The sequence below is a fragment of the Esox lucius genome, chromosome 12 (genome assembly GCF_011004845.1).
Source record: "Esox lucius isolate fEsoLuc1 chromosome 12, fEsoLuc1.pri, whole genome shotgun sequence".
Lineage (NCBI taxonomy): Eukaryota > Metazoa > Chordata > Actinopteri > Esociformes > Esocidae > Esox > Esox lucius.
In genome coordinates, this window is record NC_047580.1 from 36,022,219 (window position 1) to 36,048,836 (window position 26,618).

Consider the following 26,618-nt stretch of genomic DNA (forward strand, 5'->3'; position numbering starts at 1 on the left):
AGTCCTTGTCCACCACCTCTTACACATACTCTTCCTCCTCGTCCACCACTTTATACACATATTCTTCCTCCTCATCCACTACCTCTGACACGTACTCTTCCTCCTCGTCCGCCACCTGTGTCCACTGAACTGAGTAATATTCTGAACAACTGGTTTGATCACATAATTAGAAACAAGTGTGCACTAGTTTGTGTCACTGTGTGTAAACGATGACAACTGCGTTGTAGTTGTGTTTAACTTTTGCCCCCCTGTATACCATTTTGCAACACAAGTGCATCAGTACGAAATCTGATTTAGTAAGTAAGAATGTGTTCAGAGTTCTGCAAACAGAGTGAATGCAATTTTCAAATGGTGTCTAACTACCTGAAATTGTTTTAGGTTTTGCCAAAAGACTGATTCAAGAAATGGGTTTGGGCCACGGAGAATTTGGTTCAGAGAATGGGGTTTAGTATTTTAGCAATTCAGAATTTTTTTTATATGATATGTTTTATATTACATGGGGTTACATTAAGCTAGCAGGGTGAATAATAGTGGAATAGCACTTTCACATTCTGTTAGGAATTTTCTTAATGGATTATTAATTTTACAAAACACAGGAAATGTTAAAAATTTGCAAAACATATACTATGCCAGGAATTCGCTAAACAGGTTACATGTTACAAATTTGGAAACCATATGTTGTGAATTCCAAGCTTAAGTTTAAGACTAGGTTTGGGGGTTATGTATTATCCTTAGGGTTAACATTAGGGTTAGGTACTAAGGTTCAGGTTAGGCATTCATTACAAATGGTTAGGTTAAGGGGCAAAGTATTGGAAAGTGTTAAAAAATTATACTTTTGTCTTTCCATGGAATCAGAATGAGATTCAGGCCATTTGCAAGGATCTGGCAAATTCTGTTTAAACACAAGGGGGCTGGCCATCGCCCTTAGTGGTCGTGCAAAATTATTTCAGGGCCCCAGATTGACATATCTCATACTGCATCTGTTCTCTAAAACAGGCAGGAAAAAGGAGAGAGATAACATGGAGATGGAAGAGAGGAGAATGGATAGAAGGAGCAGGAGGAAAGGATGGTAAGAGTAGGAGAGGATAGAGACAGAGAAGCAGTGAATAGATAGAAGGAGCAGGAGGAGATGATGCGTAAATGATGGAGATAGAAGGAGGAGTAGTTGAAAATTAGAGAAAGGGAGGAGGACTAGAGCATGGAGAGAGGGGAGGAGTAGTTGAAAATGAGGGAAAGGGAGGATGAGTAGAACATGGAGAGAGAGAGAGGCTGATGAACAATTTAGGATGAGGAAAGTTTAATATAGACGGAGACCGCACACACAGCAAGGCAAGTCGTTTACCTTTGGTTAAGACATCCATCATCCGATATTAAGGTCCGCTGTGTCAGACTGAACAGCCAGCAAATACGTGATCATGTTCTGATGTCATATATACAAAGGAAAGGCTGTTGACAGAGGGAACACTCCAGAGGTCATTGGGTAAATGATACTCTCTTAGAAAAAAGCATTCTAAAAGGGTTCTTCAGCTGTTCCTATAAGTGGACCCTTTATGGTTCCTGGAAGCATCATTTTTGGTCCATGTAGAATCTTCTGTGGAAAGTGTCTTGTATGGAGGGACAAATGGTATTAATAAGACCCCAGGGGAGATCTTCAAAGGGTACTTCTATAGGGAGAGTTAAAAAAGGAACAGGGGAACAGGTGAGCCTCTGGATATGCGGCGGCTACCTGCGACATTAATGCCAAGAAAACTAGAGACAATTACATTGTTAAGATTAACCCTTGCTGACCGCAGGTGCAGTGTAACCATTTGTAATGGGGGATTGATGATCGCAGGTGCAGTGTAACCATTTGTAATGGGGGATTGAGGATCGCAGGTGCAGTGTAACCATTTGTAAAGGGGGATTGATGATCGCAGGTGCAGTGTAACCATTTGTAATGGGGGATTGATGATCGCAGGTGCAGTGTAACCATTTGTAATGGGGGATTGATGATCGCAGGTGCAGTGTAACCATTTGTAATGGGGGATTGATGATCGCAGAATGTTTTCAGGAGAGATGCAAAGGCAAATGCTAACAGCTTTGTAGTGTGTAGGAGCTCCTTTTAAAGACACTGACAGTGGACAGAGATCCAAAGACTCCAGACCCACACGAACACATCTCTCTGACCACTGAAACAAGGTTTTCTTGAGTGGACTACTGTATTCTTCCACCTCAAAAAAAACATTACAGGAGTGGACAAAGTGCAGTTCTTTCCTGAACTGACTTTTGCCAATAACGAATTCGCAAATTAAAATACTCTCACTGCTAAGCTTTGTGGTTGTTCAACTAGCAGTAAAAATGTATCCACTTATTGTAAGTCGCTCAGGATTTAGCAGAAGAACATCTGCTAAACTGCTAAAACGTGTTATCTTTGCAAATAGTTCTGGCAGACACTGTATCTTCATATCTTAACTATATGGGTTAAACAACATGGGTTAAACCATTTTCCTCCATAAAATGGAAAAAAGGTATTGGCACAATATCATAGGCTATGCAATTAATGTAATTAGGACACAACTTATGACCTGTTCTGAGCTGTAATCATCCAGTAATGTACAGCCTGCACATTCTCTGACACTTACGCTGTTATCTACATCAAACACACACATCTGATCTAAGTGTTAGGTGTAGATTTACCTAAAACCGTTTCAACAATGTCTCTGTTCAGCCTTCAATCCACGCCTAACCCTAACCCTAGCCACCTCTCCCCTCTAGTGGCCTTTAGCCTTTACTACAAGTGTTAAATTAATTCAGCCACTGGATGGAGCTGTTGACCCATAACCACAGCCGTTCCCAGCTCAATCTTCATCTTCAAGTCAAATGTTCCCCCTATTTAAATGTTCATGCTCCTCTAAAAACACTTTTTAAAAAGGTGATCTCACCTTGTCTTAAAGTGACCACGCCCTCTCTCAGTCAGATCACCACCAATCACAATCAAAATGAAGTTCAGGTGTGCATCAGGTCATTTAGAGAGTGGGGGTAAACTTTTCTTGCTCTTTTAATAGATAACGATATGTTTTCACTCTTACTTTGTCTCCCAAACCAGTTTGGTTTGCAAGGTGGGACTTTTCAGATGGAGATGAGTCAGAAGGTTTGTTGGATATGATGCAGTTGAACAGGGTCACAGGAAACATGATTATGCGATGATTAGAGTCAATAATGTTGATTGCACAACATGCTTGTTGCAATATTATCAGTTGCAATTTCTGTTATCACACAATGGGCCCTTTGAAGGTCTATGTGAAATTCTTCTCTCCTCTCATCCTCTGACCTCTCTTCTCTCCTCTCATCCTCTAACCTCTCCTCTCATCCTCTAACCCCTTTTCTCCTCTCATCCTCTAACCTCTTTCCTCCTCTCATCCTCTAACCTATCTTTTCTTCTCTTATCCTCTAACCTCTCTTTTCTCTTTTCTCCTCTCATCCTCTAACCTCTCTTTTCTCTTTTCTCCTCTCATCCTCTAACCTCTCTTTTCTCTTTTCTTCTCTTATCCTCTAACCTCTCTTTTCTCCTCTCATCCTCTAACCTCTCTTTTCTCCTCTCATCCTCTAAGCTCTCTTTTCTTCTCTCATCCTCTAACCTCTGTTTTCTCCTCTAACCTCTCTTTTCTCTTCTCATCCTCTAAGCTACCTTTTCTTCTCTCATCCTCTAACCTCTCTTTTCTCCTCTCATCCTCTAACCTCTCTTTTCTCTTTTCTCCTCTCATCCCCTAAGCTCTCTTTTCTTCTCTCATCCTCTAACCTCTCTTTTCTCCTCTCATCCTCTGCTCTCTTAAGCTCCCCACTCCTGTTCTTCTACTCTCAGTAGACCCAAATAAAATTACAGACAGAAACACAGATGAACAAATGAATAGACAGAGATGTAAATTATCATTTGAATTTAATTGATTGACAGAGAAAGTGACAGACAGAGTCTCCAAAATGGCCGAGGGTTCATTAGAGCTGGAGGGTTCAACAGAGCTGGATGGGTCACTAGAGCTGTACTTTACAGTCAAAGGTTTGGACACACCATTTCATTCAAGGGTGTCTATTTTAAATATTTTCCACATTGTAGAATAATAGTGAAGACATCAAAGCCATGAAATAACACTTATGCAAAGAGAAATGCAAAAGAAATACAAAATGACAGTCCGTCATTATCTTAAGACATGAAAGTCAGTCAATATGGAGTGCAGCCTCAAAAACAATCAAGTATTATCATGAAACAAGCTCTCATGAGGACCACCACAAGAAAGGAAGACCCAGAGTTCCCCTGCTGCAGACTAGAGGTTCATTAGAGTTCCCCTGCTGCAGACTAGAGGTTCATTAGAGTTCCCCTGCTGCAGACTAGAGGTTCATTAGAGTTCCCCTTCTGAAGAGTAGAGGTTCATTAGAGTTCCCCCTGCTGCAGAGTAGAGGTTCATTAGAGTTCCCCTGCTGCAGAGTAGAGGTTCATTAGAGTTCCCCTGCTGCAGAGTAGAGGTTCATTAGAGTTCCCCTGCTGCAGAGTAGAGGTTCATTAGAGTTCCCCCTGCTGCAGAGTAGAGGTTCATTAGAGTTCACCTGCTGTAGAGTAGAGGTTCATTAGAGTTCCCCCTGCTGTAGAGTAGAGGTTCATTAGAGTTTCCCCTGCTGCAGAGTAGAGGTTCATTAGAGTTCCCCTGCTGCAGAGTAGAGGTTAATTAGAGTTCCCCTGCTGCAGAGTAGAGGTTCATTAGAGTTCCCCTGCTGCAGAGTAGAGGTTCATTAGAGTTCCCCTGCTGCAGAGTAGAGGTTCATTAGAGTTCCCCTGCTGCAGAGTAGAGGTTCATTAGAGTTCCCCCTGCTGCCGAGTAGTGGTTAGAGTTCCCCCTGCTGCAGAGGTTCATTAGAGTTTCCCCTGCTATAATAATAATAATAATACGCTTTTCAGGGACCCAAAGACGCTCTACAATAGTAACATGGAACAGAAAACAAACAGAAACAAAATAAATACTATGAGAAAACAATGAAGATTGAGTTTGTGGGATTTGGCATGGCCAAGGGTAGGCGATGTTGAACAGATGAGTCTGCTGCAGACTAGAGATTCATTAGAGTTACCATCGTCAGAAATCTGCAATTAAGTTCACCTCTGATGGCAACCCATATAAATGCTTCACAGAGTTCAAGTAACAGACACATTTCAAGATCAATTGTTCAGAGGAGACTGTGTGAATCAAGCCTTCATGGTAGCATAAGAAGAGACTTGACTGGACCAAGAAACATGAGAAATTGACATTAGTAGAGTGGCAATCTGACCTTTTTCCAAATTTGAGATTGTTGGTCACTGTGGGGAGTTTTCTCAGCAGCAGGTTCTGGGAGAGTCAAGATCAAGGGAAAGATGAAGGCAGATGCTTGATGAAAACCAACTCCACTCAGGACTTGGGTGAAGGTTCTCAACTCTAAGCAAAAAGCCAAGAGAAGGTAAACTGGCTTCTGGACAAGGAAATGGTGGTGTTAGAGACTTGAACCAATCAAACAGATAGCTGGAGAGTCCTGAACATGGCTGTGCAGCAAAGTTCTCCATCCAACTTAAAACTTGAAATCTGTTTCTGCCACCAAACCTTTTTACTCCCAAACTCAGTTTCAGGATATTTCACAATTATCAATATATTTATAGTGAAGAAAGGCACTATAAGCCCATTTCAATGATTCAATCACATCAGAATAAAACGAAATGCAGTGCCGGTAAATATGTTTTTAGCCAAATGGCAAATGTTGCCGATTAATTTAGCTTTCATCAAAATACGTATTTGATTAATTTGTAGTGATCTCCTACAAGCTGCAAATTAATTTGCCGAGTAGGTTTTGCTTTTTAAAGGAAATATTTTCTGAACAGGGGTGGGCTCATTTCCAATAACTAGCAGACAGCGATGTCTAAAATGCTGAAAGAGAGTCGTTTGCGAGGATTGTTGGCGAGCTTATGGTCCGCATGCGCCGGCGATCTGTTGAAGACCCCGCACTATTTAATGGTTTAAGTGTCAGCACCGTCTGGGGGGGATCAAGAAAAACCATCCTCTGATCAAACCAGGGAGCAGAACTGGACCACCCTCCCCGCCTGCCCACCACCCCGACTGCTGCCCCCTGTCTCTGGATCGAGTTTAAATCTCTCGCCCAACCACCCCCCTCCCCTAGACTCTGCGAAAAGGGGCGGTCTGGAAACATAGTGAGCAGAATCCTCCGGTGTTTTGCTCTGGTCGGCTGCCGTTAATGACATCGCTTGGTGTTCCTGAAAGCAAGCGTCGTGGTGTACTATTTCCAAGGAGAAAGTAGATCAACAAATACCGATTTTCGTTTTGTAACTTATCGTTGAATTTAGGAGCCAGAATGGGGAAAGTAGAAGGAGGGATGAAATGTGTCAAATATCTCCTTTTCATCTTTAACTTCATTTTCTGGGTAAGTCACAATACAGTTAATTTCATTATAGGTTTTGAAGATGGAGATTTAGTGATTAAATTAAGCCGTCTGTTATGAGGCTGCAATGCTGTTATCTTCATGCCGCCTACAGCAAGTGCATGTTGCATCGCCATGCTGATTTCCTTAGCAGCGGAATTCTCGACTGGTGTTAATTTTTGCAACATTTCTCACAGAATAGCATTACAGCGGTTGTTTTTGACGGTTGATTTTAGTCTTTACCTCCCCCGTCCTTAGCTGTTTTTACCTTTTATACATCTTGTGTGGTCAATAGCCTAATTTGCAGTGGCGTCGGCATGGAAAGGTTAGTAGATTGAGTTTTGGCACTCCGGACTCAAATCACATTTTCCACTGAAGGAAAGTCTGCCCCTTTCCCCTGGTTTCATTGGCAAAGTGTGTTTTTGTTCGGAAGGAGAGGAGGTACTTAAGTGGGGAGGGGTGGGGTGCTGTAGTTCGCTGTCTCTGCCTCAGTGATATAAGTCAGACGGGTTAATCATTGACAAACACATCAGGTACTGAACAGCGGACATTCAAATGACAACTACTCGTGTAAAGTCTGTTTATTTTTTACTGGGTTTGTATATTCTTACAACTCAATGCAGCTGCATATAACAAGTAGGCTACTTATGGGGTCCCTTGGACGTTACAAGCTGTAACCAAGGCGCGCGGGTTACTGAATGAGCCACGAGCCGCAATAAATGTGAGGTCAAACCGCGCCTAGGAAAATGACAAAAAAAAAAATTCAGGTTTTACTATTTCAGTGGAAAATAATAAAAAATGTAAAAAGATTGATCACTGCTATTTGTTTAAAATGCAGTGGTATTTTCTTTTTTACAATGTTATAAATTATTTAGTAGCCTAGTTGAAAACATGTTTTTTCCTTTGCCTAGCCCAGCTGTAGTCTGCACCACTGCTCAGCACCTTAACTGCTTCAGTTTAAACAACGCCTCCATTACCATTGGGCCCGTAAAACATGTGCCAGTGACACTTCACAGACAGTGGGTAATTTTGTTCAGAACCCAGACGTGTGTGTGTGTGTGTGTGTGTGTGTGTGTGTGTGTGTGTGTGTGTGTGTGTGTGTGTGTGTGTGTGTGTGTGTGTGTGTGTGTGTGTGTGTGTGTGTGTGTGTGTGTGTGTGTGTAAAATCAAGGTCTAACCAGATGTTCCCACAAAAATAGTTAAACCTGACAGTTTGGTCCCCAGAATGTTTTCAGCCAGTCCCAACCAGAAAAATGCTATTTCTGTCTTAGGGGTTTTGTTTATGGTATAACTAACACTTCAGGTTTTCTTTTGAGTCAAGCTTTAGGGCTTGGCTATGTTTAGGCAACAGTTAGGGTTAGGTTAAGCTTATGATAAAGGATAGGATTAGGGGATAGGGAACATGGGTTTCTGGTATTATTTTCCCCCACTGATTTTTAGAAATGATTTTCCCCCACTTAAATATTTTAGGGATTTACCTGGTTGTGTCTACCAAACTTTTGCTCATCTGCCTCAGTCGATCCAATGTACATTGTGAGAAGGCCTTAATGAAAACTCTAGTGGACTGATCTATGCTAGTCTGAGAGTTAACGTAAATGTTTAGTAGGACATATAGCAGCCTAATAATGATAATCTCAATCCCTCTTGATCCTGGATGACCCTGAGATTGAGATTAAAGAAAACCCTGTCTCTGGAATCAGCCTCCTCTCTTTCCTTCTCAGTCTCTCTCTGTCTCTCTTTCCTGCTCTGGATTCAGCCTCTCCAGAACAACCTTTTCTCTCTCTTTGTCTGCAAGAAAACGAACACAGTGTTAGTGTGTAGGGAAGTTCCTTTGTGTGTGTGAAATTTTCCAAACCAGCATCTGTCTGGTAGATCAGACAGTGAGCAAAGAGAATGGAGCCATTGTGACAGAAGGACAATGGCATAAGCTAGATCTGTCTGGCCCTGCTTCTACGTAGCCTGTCATAGAGGACTAAAACAGGTGTGTTATGGCATAGCATAGCGACTGTCATATGTTAGCTTTAACCTAAACAAAATTTTGTGCCGTAGGTGTAATCTGTAGCCTATCCTAGTTTAGCATTGTGGTTTGGAGTGGGTGTTAGCCTTAGCTTAGCATAGCTTAATAAAGTGCGTTTTCGTACTAGCTTAACCAAGTATAGTTTATTTAGTGGGTTTTTACTAAACTTTAGCCTAGCCTTAGCTTAGGCCTTGATTATATCCAAAGCAGGGTATAGGGATATATGTTCGCAGAGATTAAATTTGCATGTGATCCGTGCATTGAAACCTTAATCGGAAAATGCCTTTAAAAAGATGCATTGTCTATAATCTGCTTTCACATTGAATCCAGGAAATAATGGAGTGGGGTTTAACTCTAGCTTGGGGTTCGCATAGTGGAATGGGTTTAAGCTGTAGCCTAGCCACAACAAAGCCAAAAGTGCAGTGGGTTTAGATGTTGCCAGTAAAAATAGAATAAGGAAAATTATGCATTTACTGCTGTATGTCACTTCGGATAAGTGATGTACAATTACTTCAGTGTACATTTCTTATTGTTCGTGTTGACTAGCTGTTGCTTAGAACTGGGTTTTAGCCATTGCTCAGTGTTAGCCTTGTTGTACACTAGCTCAGTGGAGTGAATTTTACCCTCAGCGTAGCCTGGTTGTAGATTAGTTGAGTAGGTTTTAGCCATAGCCTTGCCTTATGTTAGCTTTATGGAGTGGGGTGTAGGCATAGCTTTTTCTTGCCATATCTTGGAGTAGGGATTAGCAAAAGCTTAGTTGAAGCCTAGCCATGGCTTAGTGGAGTGAAAAAGACGAATAATAACAACAACACATTTTCACTTGTGATCGTAGAGGATTGACATATTTATTTACAGTGTTTATTTCTGAGTGCTTGTATGTGTAAGCGCAAGATCAAGTTGTTCCCACGGTCACTAATATTCCATAGATGCCGCAGTCATATTGATGACTGTAAGTTAAACCAGATTAATGACTTTAAACTGGGGCTAATTACCGTTAAGTCTAAATTACACTATTGGGGTGTTGAAATATGACTGCATGGCTAAACAACAATCCCATCATCATCATCATCATTTATCAGATGTAATTTGACAGATGGCAATGTTGTCATTAGTTAGCACATTCCTTCAAGAATAGCTTGCTATGCTAACTTAAGATAGCAAAGATTTGATGGACTGCCCTCAAAATTAACTATTTGGTTACGTTATATTGCATTTCAAATTGATAATAAGGTTTAGCTACTTATTATTTGCCTTCTTTAGAGGTGGTATTGTGTTTTCAAGCCATAGCAATGCACTTTAGACCAAATCAGCTCCCATTGAGGATGCACTGAGTAGAGTTCTCCATTGATAATCAGCCCCAAAAGGAACGTTCAAAACTGTGCTGTGACAACACGTAAGATCTATGAATAGATCAGCAGACAGCGCAGGCGTTCAGCAGTCTAATAGCTTACAGGAAAATAGTTCAATCGTCACATCCCTAAGAACCAACGGGAGGAGGGAATAAAGAGTGTATGTGACCTCACTGTCTCCCTTTTTGATTCTGACCTAGATAAACAAAGAGGATAGTGCAACACGCAAGCACACAGCAGGTTTTCATTTACTAGAATATGGCCCCAGTAACAAACAAACACCCACACCCACAATTTAATCACTACTCATTTTGTATGAAGCACACCAGTCTTCTCTCATTCCACTCCTCATCACAGGGCTGCGCTCTCCTCTCATCCATGACACAGAAAGATGAAAATGAGTGGGGGAGGGGTCTGGTGGAACTGACTAGATGAGAGCATTGAAAGACCAGACGGCGAAGCAACTGGTAATCTAAAACGGTCTATAATGTACAGAGACACTGGATTAAAATAACATTATAATAGCCGGACAGGATGTCAGCCAGCTAGTTTTGACAGTAGACATGTTGCTGTGTTGTCATGGTGACTGTGGTAGACCATATCATGCAGACAAGCAGATTATTAACGTTTTACTACAACACTACATCAAGGGCATGCCTGCGTAGAAATAGAGTAACTAGAGTGGACCTGAACCCTCTAACTCTGCCAGTTTGGTCCTGTTGCACTGGCCTTTCCATCCATTGTATTTCTATGCAGCTCCATAACTCTACTAACACAAACAAATGGCTACAGCTCTCTCTCTCTCTCAAACATAAGCTGTTGAATACATGCGCTCGTGTTCTTGCATGTCTCTCACCAGCAGAGAATGCAAAAGCCATTTTAGGAGATAAAAAAAAAAACACTCACACAGACTCACTCATTTCTCTCTCTCTGTCCCACACACAAACACGGGTCCTTAACTTAGTCTGTCGGAAATGGAGAGTTCTCTGTGGGCTGAATCCCTGACCCCTACACAGAGACCCTCTGGACTGAGGTCGCTGGCCTCGTGTAGCCAACAGCCAAACTCTGTATACATGGTGCGTGTTTGAGCATAGCTTCGTCTGCGCACAGCCATCATCTGTGTACAAGGCATGGGTATTTCTACTGTGCACTCAGAACCCAGGGCACCTAAAGACTGTTCTAATGACCTTATAGAGTCATCTGAGGGGAAGCCCCTCCCCCATAAACTCCTCCCTCTTAGAACCCCCCTCTCCCACTTCTTCTCTAAATGGACAACAGAACAGTTTTACTGCTCGTGGAAATTCCTCTCATGGAATACCATTTAACTACACTATTAAAGTCTGTCAATAAAGCACCCACTAAAGCAAAGCCCCAGACATGTATTTCCACTGTGTCCAGAGATATCCTGCCTAATGAACCCCAGCACAGAGACTAGGACAGACATGTGGTAGTTCAAAGTTGGTCATTTGCAAAAACAAGTTACAGCAATGAAATGCTTGGTTTTCCTACTCCCGACAGTGCAGTTAAAGGTTAAAAAGTAACAGTAATTTTAATTTAAAAAAAAAATCAGAACACAATCAGTAATAACGCTATACAAAAACACATCAATAATAATAACTATACAGTGTGCTTTGAGGGAGATGTAAAGGTTCATTCATCCTTCCTCTTGGTCACCATTTGTGGATAGGGTGCCTACGTTTGGCTGTTTTATAGAGGGTTCTGTTTCAATGGAGGTGTGGAGTGGGAGGAGGATGTGGAGTGGGAGGAGGTGTGGAGTGGTTAACAGGGCATCTGGAACAAAGCTGCATTGTAAAGTTGTATTGATTCCGTACCCCATGGGGTAAAATGCTTCAGTTTCTAAACACATATTGTAATTCTAATGATTACAAAATAAAACAAAGGAATAGAGCCCAAACGATATCGGTTGACAGTTTAAAAAAAAAAAATTATCGTCCGACATCAACAGTTACCGATATATCTCTATCGCCTATTTATTCACTGATATTGACTGAGATATTTGTTTGCAATTCAGATGTAGTTTGTGGTGTTTCAGTTATTCTTTATTTGTTCTGACGGGGGCGGTGTTTCAGTTGATGTAAGCTTGCACTCTACAAAAGGACATTACCCACAACCTTAAAACTGTGGGAGGGAAGAAAACAAACTGCTTCTAAGATGAGTTTAAATAGAAGCTTTACAGTGTAAAACAGTCCCCCAATATGACATTTACATGAATTTAAAGTGGCATTAAAAGGTGTTTATGGTTTAGCTACCTAGTTGTTTGGACAAAGAATGGATGCTACACGTCTGATGCTATGGCCAAACAGTGGTAACTATGATACTCTAGGTACTGTAGTTAAATCTTTCCTGAAATTGCAACGATAAGTAACCTACTTCCTTTTAGTAAAGAACCTGCAAGCTCTGGCATAAAAATATTTTTGGAGACGTATACTGTAACATCCCCTTTGAATTAATGTTGTGATGTACAGTAAAACTTGCGTTTCCTTATTTGCATGATGGTTAGCTATATAACAGATGTTAGCTCTGTGAAACTGGGGAAGTGTGTTTCACAGCGTTCACTTGGACTATACTACTATAATTTCATCACAGCGCTAACGTTAGCTAAATTATTCCCAAATTCAGCCAAATGCATGAGGAAGGCTACTTGAATAGGCAGTGGCATAAGGTAGTCATGGCTAGATATGTTATATACAAATATTAAATAATCGGTAATTCATGCAGAGTACAGTTGTTTGTTAATTTCACTATGAGAATATGCTTTGGTGGAAACATTAATGCTTTGCTTAAATTTGCAAAAACTTTAAATAATGACAACATACCAGGCTACAAGCAAAAGTGTTAGCAGGTGGATTCACACAACAGGGTTAGGGGAGCCATGGCTAGCATTCACATTTGATGGGTTTTTGGAGTGAGACTGGGGCGCGGGACACAAGGACAGATATTCTCATTTCCTCACATCCATTGTACTAACAGATGTGTAGCCTACTAATGCGTTTTTAAGCTGTTGTTAAACTAGTACCAAGTAAACACGATTGACGACATGAATGCCAACTCTCCAATGATATATTGAAAAAAAGTGCTCAGGTCAGATCCTAGCTTGTGAGTACACCTCTGACACTGCTGGCATCGTATCCAGTCTGTACCGCTAACAGAGTAGAGCTCATTACAAAACAAGCATTCTACATCCCCTTCTTTTAACGTGTTTAGTGTTTTGGAATCTGGAACCACTTTTTTTCCCCAAGGTGCCACAACTTTCTTCAGTCTCATAGGTTTCTTTCTCTTATCTTTTTTTTTTTCTTTTCTCTTAGTTTTTCTGCCCTTTTCTCCAGGAACCTCTTGTGAGGTGAAGCTGTCAGGATTTTAGCTGACTCACCTTTTCTTTTCCTAGGCCTTGGCACTTGAATCCTTCATTTATTTCACTTCAGACATTCTACCAGTGAGGTTGCTAGCTACAGTGGATATAAAAAGTACACTACACACCCCTGTTAAAATGCCAGGTTTTTGTGATGTAAAAGAATGAAACAAAGATAAATAATGTCAGAACGTTTTCCACTTTAAATGTGACCTATAATGTGAACAAGGGGGGATAAATGAAAAATAAAAACCTTACAATAACCTGGTTGCATAAGTGTACACCCTCTTATAACTGGGGATGTGGCTGTGTTCAGAATTAACCAATCACATTCAAACTCATGTGAAATAGAAGTCATTACACACCTGCCATCATTTAAAGTGACTCTGATTAATCACAAATAAAGTTCAGCTGTTCCAGTAGGATTTTCCTGACATTTCTTTAGTTGCATCTCCGAGCCAAAGCCATGGTCAGCATATAGCTTCCAAAGCATCAGAGGGATCTCATTGTTAAAATATATCAGTCAAGAGAAGGGTACAAAATAATTTCCCAAGAATTAGATATACCATGGAACACAGTGAAGAGAGTCATCATCAAGTGGAGAAAATATGGCACAACAGAGACATTACCAAGAACTGGACATCCCTCCAAAAGGCGAGAAGAAAACTGGTCAGGGAGGCTTCCAAGAGGCCTACAGCAACATTAAAGGAAATGCAGGAATTTCTGGCAAGTACTGGCTGTGTGCTACATGTGATGACAATCTCACGTATTCTTCATATGAATGGGCTATGGGGTAGGGTGGAAAGACATCCAAGCCCGGCTGAAGTTTGCAAAAACAAACATCAAGTCTCCCAAAAGCACGTGGGAAAATGTGTTATGGGCTGATGAGACCGAAGTTGAAATTTTTGGCCATAATTCCAGAAGGTAAGTTTGGCGCAAAAACAACACTGCAGATGACCCAAAGAACACCATCCCCACAGTGAGGCAGGGCAGCATCATGCTTTGGGGCTGTTTTTCTTCAGCTGGAACCGGGCCTTCGTCAGGGTGGAGGGAATTATGAACAGTTCCAAATACCATTTTGGCACAAAACCTTCAGGCGTCCATTAGAAAGCTGAATATGATGAGGAAGTTCACCTTTCAGCAAGACAACGACCCAAAGCACACATCCAAATCCACAGAAGCATGGCTTCACCGGAAGAAGATTAACGTTTTAGAATGGCTCAGCCAGACCCCACACCTGGATCCAATTGAACATCTGTGGGGTGATCTGAAGAGGGCTGTGCACAGATGTCCTCACAATCTGACAGATTTGGAGCGCTTTTGCAAAGAAGAGTGGGAAAATATTGCCACGTCAAGATGTGCCATGCTAATAGACTCCTACCCAAAAAGACTGAGTGCTGTAATAAAATCAAAAGGTCCTTCAACAAAGTATTAGTTTAAGGGTGTGCACAACCTTTTTTTCTTTTTCCCCCTCAATTTGTTTTTCAATTGAATTGTTCACGTTATAGGTCACATTAAAGGTGTAAGAAGTTCTGACATGATTTATCTTTGTCTCATTCTTTTACATCACAAGTACCTGGCATTTCAACAGGGGTCTGTAGACTTTTTATATCCACTGTAGGTGACTGGGGGTTGGCTATCTAGTTATGTGAGAATAGGTAGGCTATTTTACCTCATACTTTCTGCTTGTGAAGTGGCTACTTGGCTAAATAGGCTAGCCAATCTAAATTACATCTACAAACAAATGATCAACCACAAAAATGTAAATACAGCTCTGGAAAATAGTAATAGACCACTGCAGCTTTTTCTTTCCTTTCCAAAAAAGTCGAAAAGGAAGGTTTTGAGTGAGGAATAGAAGGGTTAAAATGAAGAGACCACTGCAAATTGAACGCTTCTGTTCCTCACTCAAAACTTTCCATTTCAACTTTATTGGAAAGGAAAGAAAAAGGTGCAGTGGTCTCTTATTTTTTTTCCGGAGCTTTATATATTTTTTAAATGATTTGAAACAATCAGATTACATCTACAACTTCTAAATGATAAAAAATTTGATCAACTTACTTCAGAATTGCTTTGATGAAATTACTTCAAAATGTGTGATGAAACATTGGAAATGTGTAGTTGATTAGGACTCGTGGCAGAGGAAGTGTTGAAAAAAAGAATGGTGACATTTTGAGTTACATTGGGTGGGTGTCTTGCCCCATGTTACTCTACTTCTAATACTTATCTTAGATTTGTTTGAGCAAATCATGATCTGATGTAATTCTAGAGAACCTTTTGAGCTGTCAGGTTCCAAGCCTGAGAAGCTGTGCTTCCTATACAATATCCTGCCAACACTCAAGTGGCTGTACTAATGACTGTAAAGCTAAACTGAGATTTGAGACCAATAAAGGAAAATACAGACTTCGTATATTGTTGCCTTGCTGGTGTCATTTTTTATTTTTTTTACTTTAATGTTCTTTTTATAATTCAGTACATTCCATTGCATGGAAGAAGTTGTTACAGAGTAACAAAGAATGAATAAAGAATGACAAGAATTTAATTTAATAAATTGTTTTAATTTAAGAAATTAAATTCTTGGTATATTTGTAGGGGGGTTTAAAGCACATTCCATGCAAAAAAAATGAATATTTTTCATTTCAGCTATAATAATAAAAAAATCTGCAGATATAATTGGTATCAGTAAATAGTTTCACTCAAAAATCGTAGTGGGTATCAGGTACAAAAATCCCACAGCGGTCGTGCTCCGCAAAGGAGAGGTTCACTTAAGTACAAATTATACATTTACATAAAACAATAAGACCGGTGTTAGACTCCTGAAGTGGAATAGTCTTAATCTGTTTAAGGCATATTTACCCTACTATAGTTTTACATAAATATGCCAGACTTTTTGAGATTAGCTGTAGCAATGAGATTAGCACTGGTTTTATCATGTGAACAGGTGAACATGTAAATTCTCAAGCATCAGCTTCCTCTGTAACGTGGAGCACCTTCCTCACAGACACCGGCTGTTGTTAACGGTGGTGTGATACAATACCTTGGTCCATTTGCTTTGGTGACACATGAAGTCACATAGGAGGCAGGAGGATGATTCTGGTTGTTATTGAGTTGTGGGTAAACAACCCGAAGCTGTGCTAGCGGAATAAATAGGTTCATTGGCTCTTGCTAAGTAATACGCTAAAATTAAATGGATGAAGATTCTAAAATTAAATTGCTGATGCTCTTTAAAGTCACTAAAATATAGTTGTAGGGGTCACTCCCCCCAGAAGAGAGTATTTTTTGTCTTACCAGATCTGTGAGCTCTGCGTAATCACCTGGGCAGAATGTTATGCATCTCTAAGGGCCTGTTTCAAAGACAGATTAAACCTAGTGTAGGACTAAAAAACAAGCTCAGTGGAGTTCATTTTTTAGTCCTAGACTAGGCTTAATCAGTGTTTTAGTCCTAGACTAGGCTTTATCAGTGTTTTAGTCCTAGACTAGGCTTTATCAGTGTTTTAGTCCTAGACTAGGCTTTATCAGTGTTTTAGTCCTAGACTAGGCTTTATCAGTGTTTTAGTCCTAGACTAGGCTTTATCAGTGTTTTAGTCCTAGACTAGGCTTAATCCGTGTTTTAGTCCTAGACTAGGCTTAATTCGTGTTTTAGTCCTAGACTAGGCTTAATTCGTGTTTTAGTCCTAGACTAGGCTTAATCCGTGTTTTAGTCCTAGACTAGGCTTAATCCGTGTTTTAGTCCTAGACTAGGCTTAATCCGTGTTTTAGTCCTAGACTAGGCTTAATCCGTGTTTTAGTCCTAGACTAGGCTTAATCCGTGTTTTAGTCCTAGACTAGGCTTAATCCGTGTCTGTGAAACCGGCCCGTAGTGTATTTTGTGATTTCTAGCATTTTTTAGCATCTTCCCCTCTGATTTAAGCCTACACCAGCACTTTGGTCTGTACCCAATCTCTTCGGTACATTTTTCATTCCTAGCGATTTAAGAAAGTAGAAACTATATTCTGCATTTTAAACTTTCAACCACAGTGTGCTCAACTTTTTAGACAATCAAATCAGTTAGTTCTATAGAGGGTTCAAGTCTTTAGACAGTTAGACCTATTAGTTCTATAGAGGGTTCAAGTCTTTAGACAGTCAGACCAGTTAGTTCTATAGAGGGTTCAAGTCTTTAGACAGTCAGACCTATTAGTTCTATAGAGGGTTCAAGTCTTTAGACAGTCAGACCTATTAGTTCTATAGAGGGTTCAAGTCTTTAGACAGTCAGACCTATTAGTTCTATAGAGGGTTCAAGTCTTTAGACAGTCAGACCTATTAGTTCTATAGAGGGTTCAAGTCTTTAGACAGTCAGACCTATTAGTTCTATAGAGGGTTCAAGTCTTTAGACAGTCAGACCTATTAGTTCTATAGAGGGTTCAAGTCTTTAGACAGTCAGACCTATTAGTTCTATAGAGGGTTCAAGTCTTTAGACAGTCAGACCTATTAGTTCTATAGAGGGTTCAAGTCTTTAGACAGTCAGACCTATTAGTTCTATAGAGGGTTCAAGTCTTTAGACAGTCAGACCTATTTGTTCTATAGAGGGTTCAAGTCTTTAGACAGTCAGACCTATTTGTTCTATAGAGGGTTCAAGTCTTTAGACAGTCAGACCTATTAGTTCTATAGAGGGTTCAAGTCTTTAAACAGACCAGTTAGTTCCTTTGTTCCTCAAAATATTAACACTGGTGCTGATGAATACCAGACTAAACCATAACCGACTGAATGAAGTATCTAGGGCCCCTTTGCCATAGGTTACTAGTGAGGGCTTGTGGTTGTCAGTAGAATAGTAATATGTACACACACACACACACAACTGTAGCTGCCTGAAGTCAGTAATTGTTATGAGTGTGTTCAGCTGGCTGCACTGTGTCTCTGTGTGTGTTGATGGGCTGTTAATGAGAGAACTATCTAGTTGCTAAGACAGAGTGTCGGAACGCCCTACTAGCTAGATAGTGTCTTATCTCCTCTCTCACTACTACTGCTAGTAAAAGAGGAAGTCCTGTGACAATGGAATCTGAGGGCCGGCATCTCAGTCAGTCTTTGTCATCTCTTTTTTTTGTGGGGGGGGGGGGGGGGGGGGGGGGGGGGGGCGGTATTTCTGATGAACTTGAGTTTATATTTTAAAAATCTCTCTCTGTCTGTGTTGGCTGATTCTAGTTAATTGGCTCGTTGGTGCTCGCTGTTGGTTTGTGGTTGCGGCTGGACCCTGTGACTGTTGCCATGCTGAACGGAGATGGAGCGCCAGGGACCTTCTTCTACGGTGAGTTCACAGAGAGGCCTCGGGCCAATCCAAACGTAGGAGTTAGCCAACGGGACTAAAAGGCATGTGCCACGTCGACCAATGAGCATGAAGGAGAGACATGTCGTCAGCCAGTGGTGATGTCAAACCTTAATAAGCGGTAGGAGGTGTCATTTACATTGGAGATGTTGGTCATTCAGCAGATGCTGTTCTTCAGAACGCCTCACATTTAGGGCCGCTTAAAACTGCCAGAGAGCAAACAAAACAGAGAATAGTTTCCTTATTGTACGTAATAATATGCATGACTTTTCAGTTTACTTTGGCAGCGACTGCCAGATAACCTGTGATACGGTGTGGGCTGAGGTCCAAGGATATATAATCCCAGTTACTGGAGTGTTTAGGAGGAGCAGCGAGGACAATCGCAAGCGTTTCTTTTCCAAACAACCTAAAAAAGCCAGTGAAAGACCAGTATGTTTCACATTCCTAAAACATTGTCGAACCTCAGCTCTACTGAATGTTGGTCTTGTTATCTAACATTAATGTTGGGCTATACTCTGTTTAAAAAAAATCAGCAAGTAGTAGCCATCTAAGATCAAGCTGAAAGTGCTCCAGACATGGCCAATAGACATGGGCTTTCCAGCCATGAACCCCCATCTACCCTGCGGTCTGGTGAGGTTTCAGTGACGGGGGTTGTTGACATGTTTCCATCACAGCAGCCTGTGAATCACCTCCTCTGTCCTGGGGGGGAAGGAATATTCCTACCACGGCCTACACACACACACACACACACACACACATATATATATATATATATAACACACACACACAGTGCCATTTTTGTGAAGACCTTTTGAGAAGTAACAATTGGTTTTCTTTTTTTTTTAAATTCTATTTATCCAGCTGCTGAGCCTAAACCCAAACAGGAATCCTAAAATACCCATTCAGACAGTGGTGTCGAGGAGAACCGAGACAGATTGGGCTGTTGGGTTGGGCCATATGATACCACTGATTTCTTTTCTATCCAGTTCCAAGTAATACCAAAACTAGAACCCTGATTCCAATACCTTGAAGTGTTTGTGTACATAAAAGGTGAATTTGCCTGCGTTCTCTCCCATTCCTCAGATTGTAACTCAACGTGCTCTTTCATTTGGTTGATTTTCGTGCGTTTCAGCAAGAAATTGAAAGTTTGGCATTTGGAAGATCTGGTGGCGCAGCAGTGCAATATTAACTGGTAGAACAAGGATGACCTCTACTGTGGATGACCAAAAAATGTCACCAGCAGGAAGACAAAAACTATAACTGTCTGTTGGATGAGGTAAACTCTCCAGGAGGTGGGCGTGGATGTGTCAGACACTATCATCTGCAGAAGACTTCACCAGCCAAACTACAGAGGCGGGACTGTAAGGTGTCAAAACTGGAATTCCAAAAACACCCAGAGGAGTTTTTGGAAAAATATAAAACATTTTCACCTAGTGAATAGGCTACGAAAAGGCCTTACTCCAAACACTAGTTTTTATGTCTGGTGTATAGGTCCAGACTCGTAGTTTAAGCAAATGTATCGTTTGGCCACGAATAAGCCATGGAAAAACCGAGAAGAGATTTTAGAAGATTACAACGTCCTTTTTCCCATGTGAATGGGCTACTAAAAGGGTGTGTCATTGCGGATCTCTCCTGGGGGTTCTAGTGGGGCTAACAAGTTGATTTAAATGCCAGTGCATAGGTCCAGTCCCCTTTAAGCACATACACCATTTGTCTATATGTGACATGAATAAGGTATCGAACAATCAAGAGGAGTTTTTGGAAAAATAGAACTTCAGTTTTGCCTAGGGAATGTGATATTATCATACAGTGGGGAGAACAAGTATTTGATACACTGCCGATTTTGCAGGTTTTCCTACTTACAAAGCATGTAGAGGTCTGTAATTTTTATCATAGGTACACTTCAACTGTGAGAGACGGAATCAAAAAATAATAATCTGAAAATCACATTGTACGATTTTTAAATAATGAATATGCATTTTATTGCATAACATAAGTATTTGATCACCTACCAACCAGTAAGAATTCCGGCTCTCACAGACCTGTTAGTTTTTCTTTAAGAAGCCCTCCTGTTCTCCACTCATTACCTGTATTAACTGCCCCTGTTTGAACTTGTTACCTGTATAAAAGACGCCTGTCCACACACTCAATCAAACAGACTCCAACCTCTCCACAATGGCCAAGACCATAGAGCTGTGTAAGGACATCAGGGATAAAATTGTAGACCTGCACAAGGCTGGGATGGGCTACAAGACAATAGGCAAGCAGCTTGGTGAGAAGGCAACAACTGTTGGCGCAAGAGAGCTGGGACCACAGTCTCAAAGAAAACCATTTGTAACACACTACGCCGTCATGGATTAAAATCCTGCAGCGCACGCAAAGTCCCCCTACTCAAGCCAGCCCATGTCCAGGCCCGTCTGAAGTTTGCCAATGACCATCTGGATGATCCAGAGGAGGAATGGGAGAAGGTCATGTGGTCTGATGAGACAAAAATTTAGCTTTTTGGTCTAAACTCCACTCACTGTGTTTGGAGGAAGAAGAAGGATGAGTACAACCCCAAGAACACCATCCCAACCGTGAAGCATGGAGGTGGAAACATCATTCTTTGGGGATGCTTTTCTGCCCCGTATTGAGGGGAGGATGGATGGGGCCATGTATCGTGAGATCTTGGCTAACAACCTCCTTCCCTCAGTAAGAGCATTGAAGATGGGTCGTTGCTGGGTCTTCCAGCATGACAACGACCCGAAACACACAGCCAGGGCATCTTAGGAGTGGCTCCGTAAGAAGTATCTCAAGGTCCTGGAGTGGCGTAGCCATTCTCCAGACCTGAACCCAATAGAAAATCTTTGGAAGGAGCTGAAAGTCCATTTTGCCCAGCGACAGCCCCGAAACCTGAAGGATCTGGAGAAGGTTTGTATGGAGGAGTGGGCCAAAATCTCTGCTGCAGTGTATGCAAACCTGGTCAAGAACTACAGGAAACGCATGATCTCTGTAATTGCAAACAAAGTTTCTGTACCAAATATTAAGTTCTGCTTTTCTGATGTATCAAATACTTATGTCATGCAATAAAATGCCAATTAATTACTTAAAAATCTTACAATGTGAGTTTTTGGATTTTTGTTTTAGATTCCAACACTCACATTTGAAGAGTACCTATGATAAAAATTACAGACTTCTATATGCTTTGTAAGTGTGAAAACTTGCAAAATCGGCAGGTTATCAAATTCTTGTTCTCCCCACTGTATGTGTATTTTTAACATGATATTAATATAAAAAAAAAAATTTGAGCACGGTTATGGTCAATACCGGTTTTGCCACACCCCTAGTCTAGACAACACCTTTAAACTCAGTGGACAGCACCTCATCATGCAAATGTGATCCTTCTCCCTGAAATGCTTTTTCAAGAGCGTCCTGGTCAAGATGGGCAGCAGCAAGTCATTATAACAGAATTACAAACAGACATCATAAAACATAACATAAAAATAAAGTACTCTAAATAAAACCAAAAACAGAAATCACATTGACATTTTGTTATGTTTATGATTAAGGACTAGGATGTAAGGATTATTATATTTTAAGCATACAACATGTCCAGTCCTCACTTTGATAGCAGTGTTGCTCTGTGTGTCTGCTTTAGCTGGGCTTTGCACTTATGTCTCTGAGTGAATTACAGCATAAAGATCCTAACAATCAGTGAGTGGCAGTGGAGGATGTAGTGATGCCTTCATTCTTCGTGGATGGGTGTGAATGGCAGGAAACAGGTCTGTGGGTATAAATAGAAGAAAGAAACGATTATGCACTGTCACATTACAAAGAAAAAATGAGTGTAACTGTCTTGTGCTTTGTCTTTTACTTCTATTCTTCAACCTAGTCCAGGTGTTCCTCATTCAAATGGTCAACCAATCATACAGGCATTATTTGAATATTTTAATCAGGTGTTCTAGTTCAGGGCTGTTGTACTGAACTCTGGGTTTCAAAGAAACAAAAAGCTGTTTGTCTGCAACAACCAATGGAATTTCTTAGCCATCTCTGTGATCATATATGGTAACTCGTACTGCTCTGATCATCCATGGTAACTCGTACTGCTCTGATCATCCATGGTAACTCGTACTGCTCTGATCATCCATGGTAACTCGTACTGCTCTGATCATCCATGGTAACTCGTACTGCTCTGATCGTATATGGTAACTTGTATCTCTTCCAGCCAGAAAGTCATGTGGGTTAATGGTATGTCATACCCACTGTTACCATGGAATTAACTATGCAATGTTACCTCGTGTGATCTGGTTCTGTGGTGAGGGTTTTACTCAGTAACAGGCAGACAGTGGAGACTAGTGTTCAGTCCCTTGTAGACCATTCTTAACGAGGGGCTTAACGAGGGGGACGGGTTTAGACCATTCAGAAGATCAGAGGGGAGGGTAAGTTAGCAGCATGTTGGGCATTACTGTCCTATTGACATATTAAGGGCCATGGTAACAGGAAACATTATAGACCCATGCATGGAAATAGTATGTCCTTACGTTCCGTTCATTTGCTGTAACTTGGTACAGTAGTGCCCCCTGCTGGCAGTCCTGCCAAGTACAACCAGGTCTATTTGATAAACTGTGGGCTACCAGTCAGTCTTTGGTGATATTTACATGGTGATCCTCTCTCTGTCCTCCAGGGGTGTACATCCTGATTATGGCGGGCGGTCTGGTGATGCTGGTGGGATTCTTCGGCTGTTGTGGGGCCGTCAGGGAGTCTCAATGTCTTCTGGGCTCGGTGAGTGGGCTGACCTCGAGGTCACTCTGTTCCTGTTTAAAAGCACCAGCTGATGTTGGTTAATTGTAATTCTATCCATGTGTATAACCTTTATTCCAAACCAAACCTTGGAGCTGAAAAATTATTTGAAAACCTTTACCATTTTAAAACAAAATACAATTTTATTATCCCCATTCTTGGTCTATCGCATTTCCCCCAAACCACGTAATTTCAGTCAGAGAACAGTCAACTGTAGGCTGCTTTTTGTTCCAGTTCTTTGCCTGCCTGCTGGTCATCTTTGGAGCAGAGGTTGCTGCTGGTGTGTTTGGCTTCATCAACAAAGACAAGGTACCCAGAATGCTCCACTGCATCGCGCCTGTTACATCCACACCTGTCTCTATCTGCCAGTCTTCTAAATGCAGATCGACTTGTAGGTGTGTGGCGCCCTCTGTTGGCAGATGATAACCCATCACTTCCGTCTTCATCTTGTCTGCTTGTTTTCTCATAGATTGTGAAAGATGTTCAGAACTACTACATCAAATCATACAATGACGACAGTAACAGCACCATGATACACAACTCCTACCACAACGTTGTAAGTACACTAATATTGAAATATGGTGGAGAAAATAAATATTCGTACAAACAAGACGATTAAAGATGAAAAATGCAAAAGGGAGACAATTGTACCTTTGTTGTGTCCTTAATGCGTCTCTCTCTGCCCCCCCCGCCCCTCTCTCTGCCCCCCCGCTCCTCTCTCTAGCTGAACTGTTGTGGAACCTCTGCTAAACCCTGTAGTGAGTCCCCTGCTGATACCAAGGTGGGGTTGCTGATAGTTACCAGGTAGCCATCATCATCTAACTTGTGATTGGGCTTTTTCAACTTTCCTCTTCCTGTGTGCAGAACTGTGAGACCGGCATCGAGGAGTTCTTCAACAATAAGCTCTACGTCATAGGCTATGTGGGGATCGGTATCGCTGGAGTCATGGTGAGCACAGACCACCGGACGGACAGACCACCAGACACATAGACCACCAGACAGACAGACCACACAACAGACCACCAGACGCACAGACCACCAGACGGACAGACCACCAGACACATAGACCACCAGACGGACAGACCACAGAACAGACCACCAGACGCACAGACCCCTAGACGGACAGACCACAGCACAGACCACCAGACGCATAGACCACCAGACGGACAGACCACAGCACAGACCACCAGACGGACAGACCACCGGACGCACAGACCACCGGACGCACAGACCACCGGACGGACAGACCACCAGACGGACAGACCACCAGACGGACAGACCACAGGACAGACCACCAGACGCACAGACAACCGGATGACCAGACAGACAGCTGTACTGTAAATGAATCTCTAGTCCAGGGTCATATGGTTTGTGTGCGCTACATTGTTTAAGACCGATAACTACAGGACGGTTGTCTAATGTGAGGTTAGTCATGTTAGGATTTTAAGTTGCGTAGATCACCTAGTATAACTACTCTGAATGAGATGTCTGCTTTAAATAACATTTAAAATGTGGAGACAGACACTACAGTATAGTATAGAATGTAGTCACACTAGAGGGGGTGATGTTAGACCCACACCAAAGGGGCTAATATTAAAATGTCAACAGACACCAGAGAGGATAATGTTAAAACAGACAGACACTAGAGAGGGTAATGTTAAAATTTAGACAGGTGATAGAGGTGTAACTGTCCCTGACAATGCATCAGAAGGAACAAAAAGACCTCATATTCTTTCTCTCTCTGTAGATCATAGGGATGGTCTTCAGCATGGTGTTGTGTTGTGCCATTCGAAACAGCAGGGAAGTAATCTAATCCAACACATCTCCTGGCCCGGGAGACTTCCCCCATCTCTGCACCACCTCCACTTGCAGGCTCACATCCTGCTCCACCAACCTCCACCTCCTTTTCATGTCACCTCCACGCACCCAACCAGGTGGACCACAGAGACCACAGACAGGCCAAACAGCCTGTTGAAAATGCAACGAATGTGTGTGATACATCAGCAATTGTGTAAAATAATAAATGTTGTATAATTACAGGTTTTACACCAATAGTCTACCCATAGAGGGGCTAGGCGTATTCTAAGACTACTGGCTGATTCTAACACACAGACAGACAGATACAGATATATACATACATGCATGCATGCATGCATACATACATACATACATACATACATACATACATAAATAGTTTCACATACTTATACCCTCCTGTGCCTTGTGAGTTCAATCCCAGATACACCACTGGCCCACTGGTTCTGGGTTCATTTTTTTTGTTTCCACTGGTTGTGGGTTCATTTATTTTTGTTCCACTGGTTGTGGGTTCATTTATTTTGGTTCCACTGGTTGTGGGTTCATTTATTTTTGTTCCACTGGTTCTAGATGCATATGTTTATTTAATTTTTTAGTTTTTTTTTCTGATTGAAATTGGTTCTGGCTTCCATTGGTTCTGATTTATTCCCAAAGTTAGACGGTGTCCTTATTGTAAATGTGGTATGTATTTGGTATATAACAGCAGGTTGGCATCAGGGTTAGTTCTTTAATCGTGCCCTATCCCCTAGAGTGTACACTACCCCTGCCCAGAGTGGGTACAGGGAGTGTGTTAGTAAAGACCACGGGATCATCCCAAATGACAGCCCTAGTCCCTATATGTGGTGGAAAGTAATGCATTGTAGACTGAATAGGGTGTCGTTTGGGATGTAGTCAGTGAATGATCTGTAGTCGTCATGACAATGCTGTCCTAAAGCTTGTTCTGTGCCTTTTATCTTTTTGATCCAAAAAAAAACATTATCGACCAATCAGTGGCCAGAAGCAGAGTTTCTGCTCTTAGGAATGCCTACTCTTCTGGCATCTACTTTCCTGTACATAATACCGAAAGGTTCTGAAAATGGAAAGTTCCAGAAGTCATATTGAAAGTTCCAGAAGTCATACTGAAAGTTCCAGAAGTCATATTGAAAGTTCCAGAAGTCATACTGAAAGTTCCAGAAGTCATACTGAAAGTTCCAGAAGTCATACTGAAAGTTCCAGAAGTCATACTGAAAGTTCCAGAAGACATTCTGTTGTTTTGAGGTCCTGCACGTATCAACTACCACTATTGACATGGCTATTGATGTTGGACACGTTCCTGTGCTCGAGTGCCATGTCATGGATGGACAGGTTTCTGTAACATGTTTGATCAGCTGTTGGGTAAATTACTATATCCAGACGTTGTTATTAAATACCTGTGTTTGGTGCCAGAAATTGATCCCCGCATTGGGATCCCAGCAGCCTGTGATGCATTTAATCACCCAGTGGTTGAGTCCCATCATATTATGGCTGGATGACACACTGAACACGATATCCATGGGTTGCCAGATTTAGGACGCATCTGTGATGTAG

The 26,618-nt window shown here is 41.5% G+C and overlaps 1 protein-coding gene across 1 annotated transcript; it reads left to right on the forward strand.

The window, feature by feature from the left end:
- Positions 1-6,032: 6,032 nt before the first annotated feature.
- LOC105028940 (CD9 antigen) lies at positions 6,033-26,226 on the forward strand. The gene is made up of 8 exons (XM_010902006.4): positions 6,033-6,429; positions 18,338-18,440; positions 23,122-23,219; positions 23,472-23,546; positions 23,707-23,793; positions 23,962-24,018; positions 24,102-24,185; positions 24,985-26,226. Exons 1-8 carry the CDS (start codon positions 6,361-6,363, stop codon positions 25,048-25,050), a joined length of 639 nt encoding a protein of 212 aa, XP_010900308.1. The 5' UTR covers positions 6,033-6,360; the 3' UTR covers positions 25,051-26,226.
- The last annotated feature ends 392 nt before the right edge of the window (positions 26,227-26,618 follow it).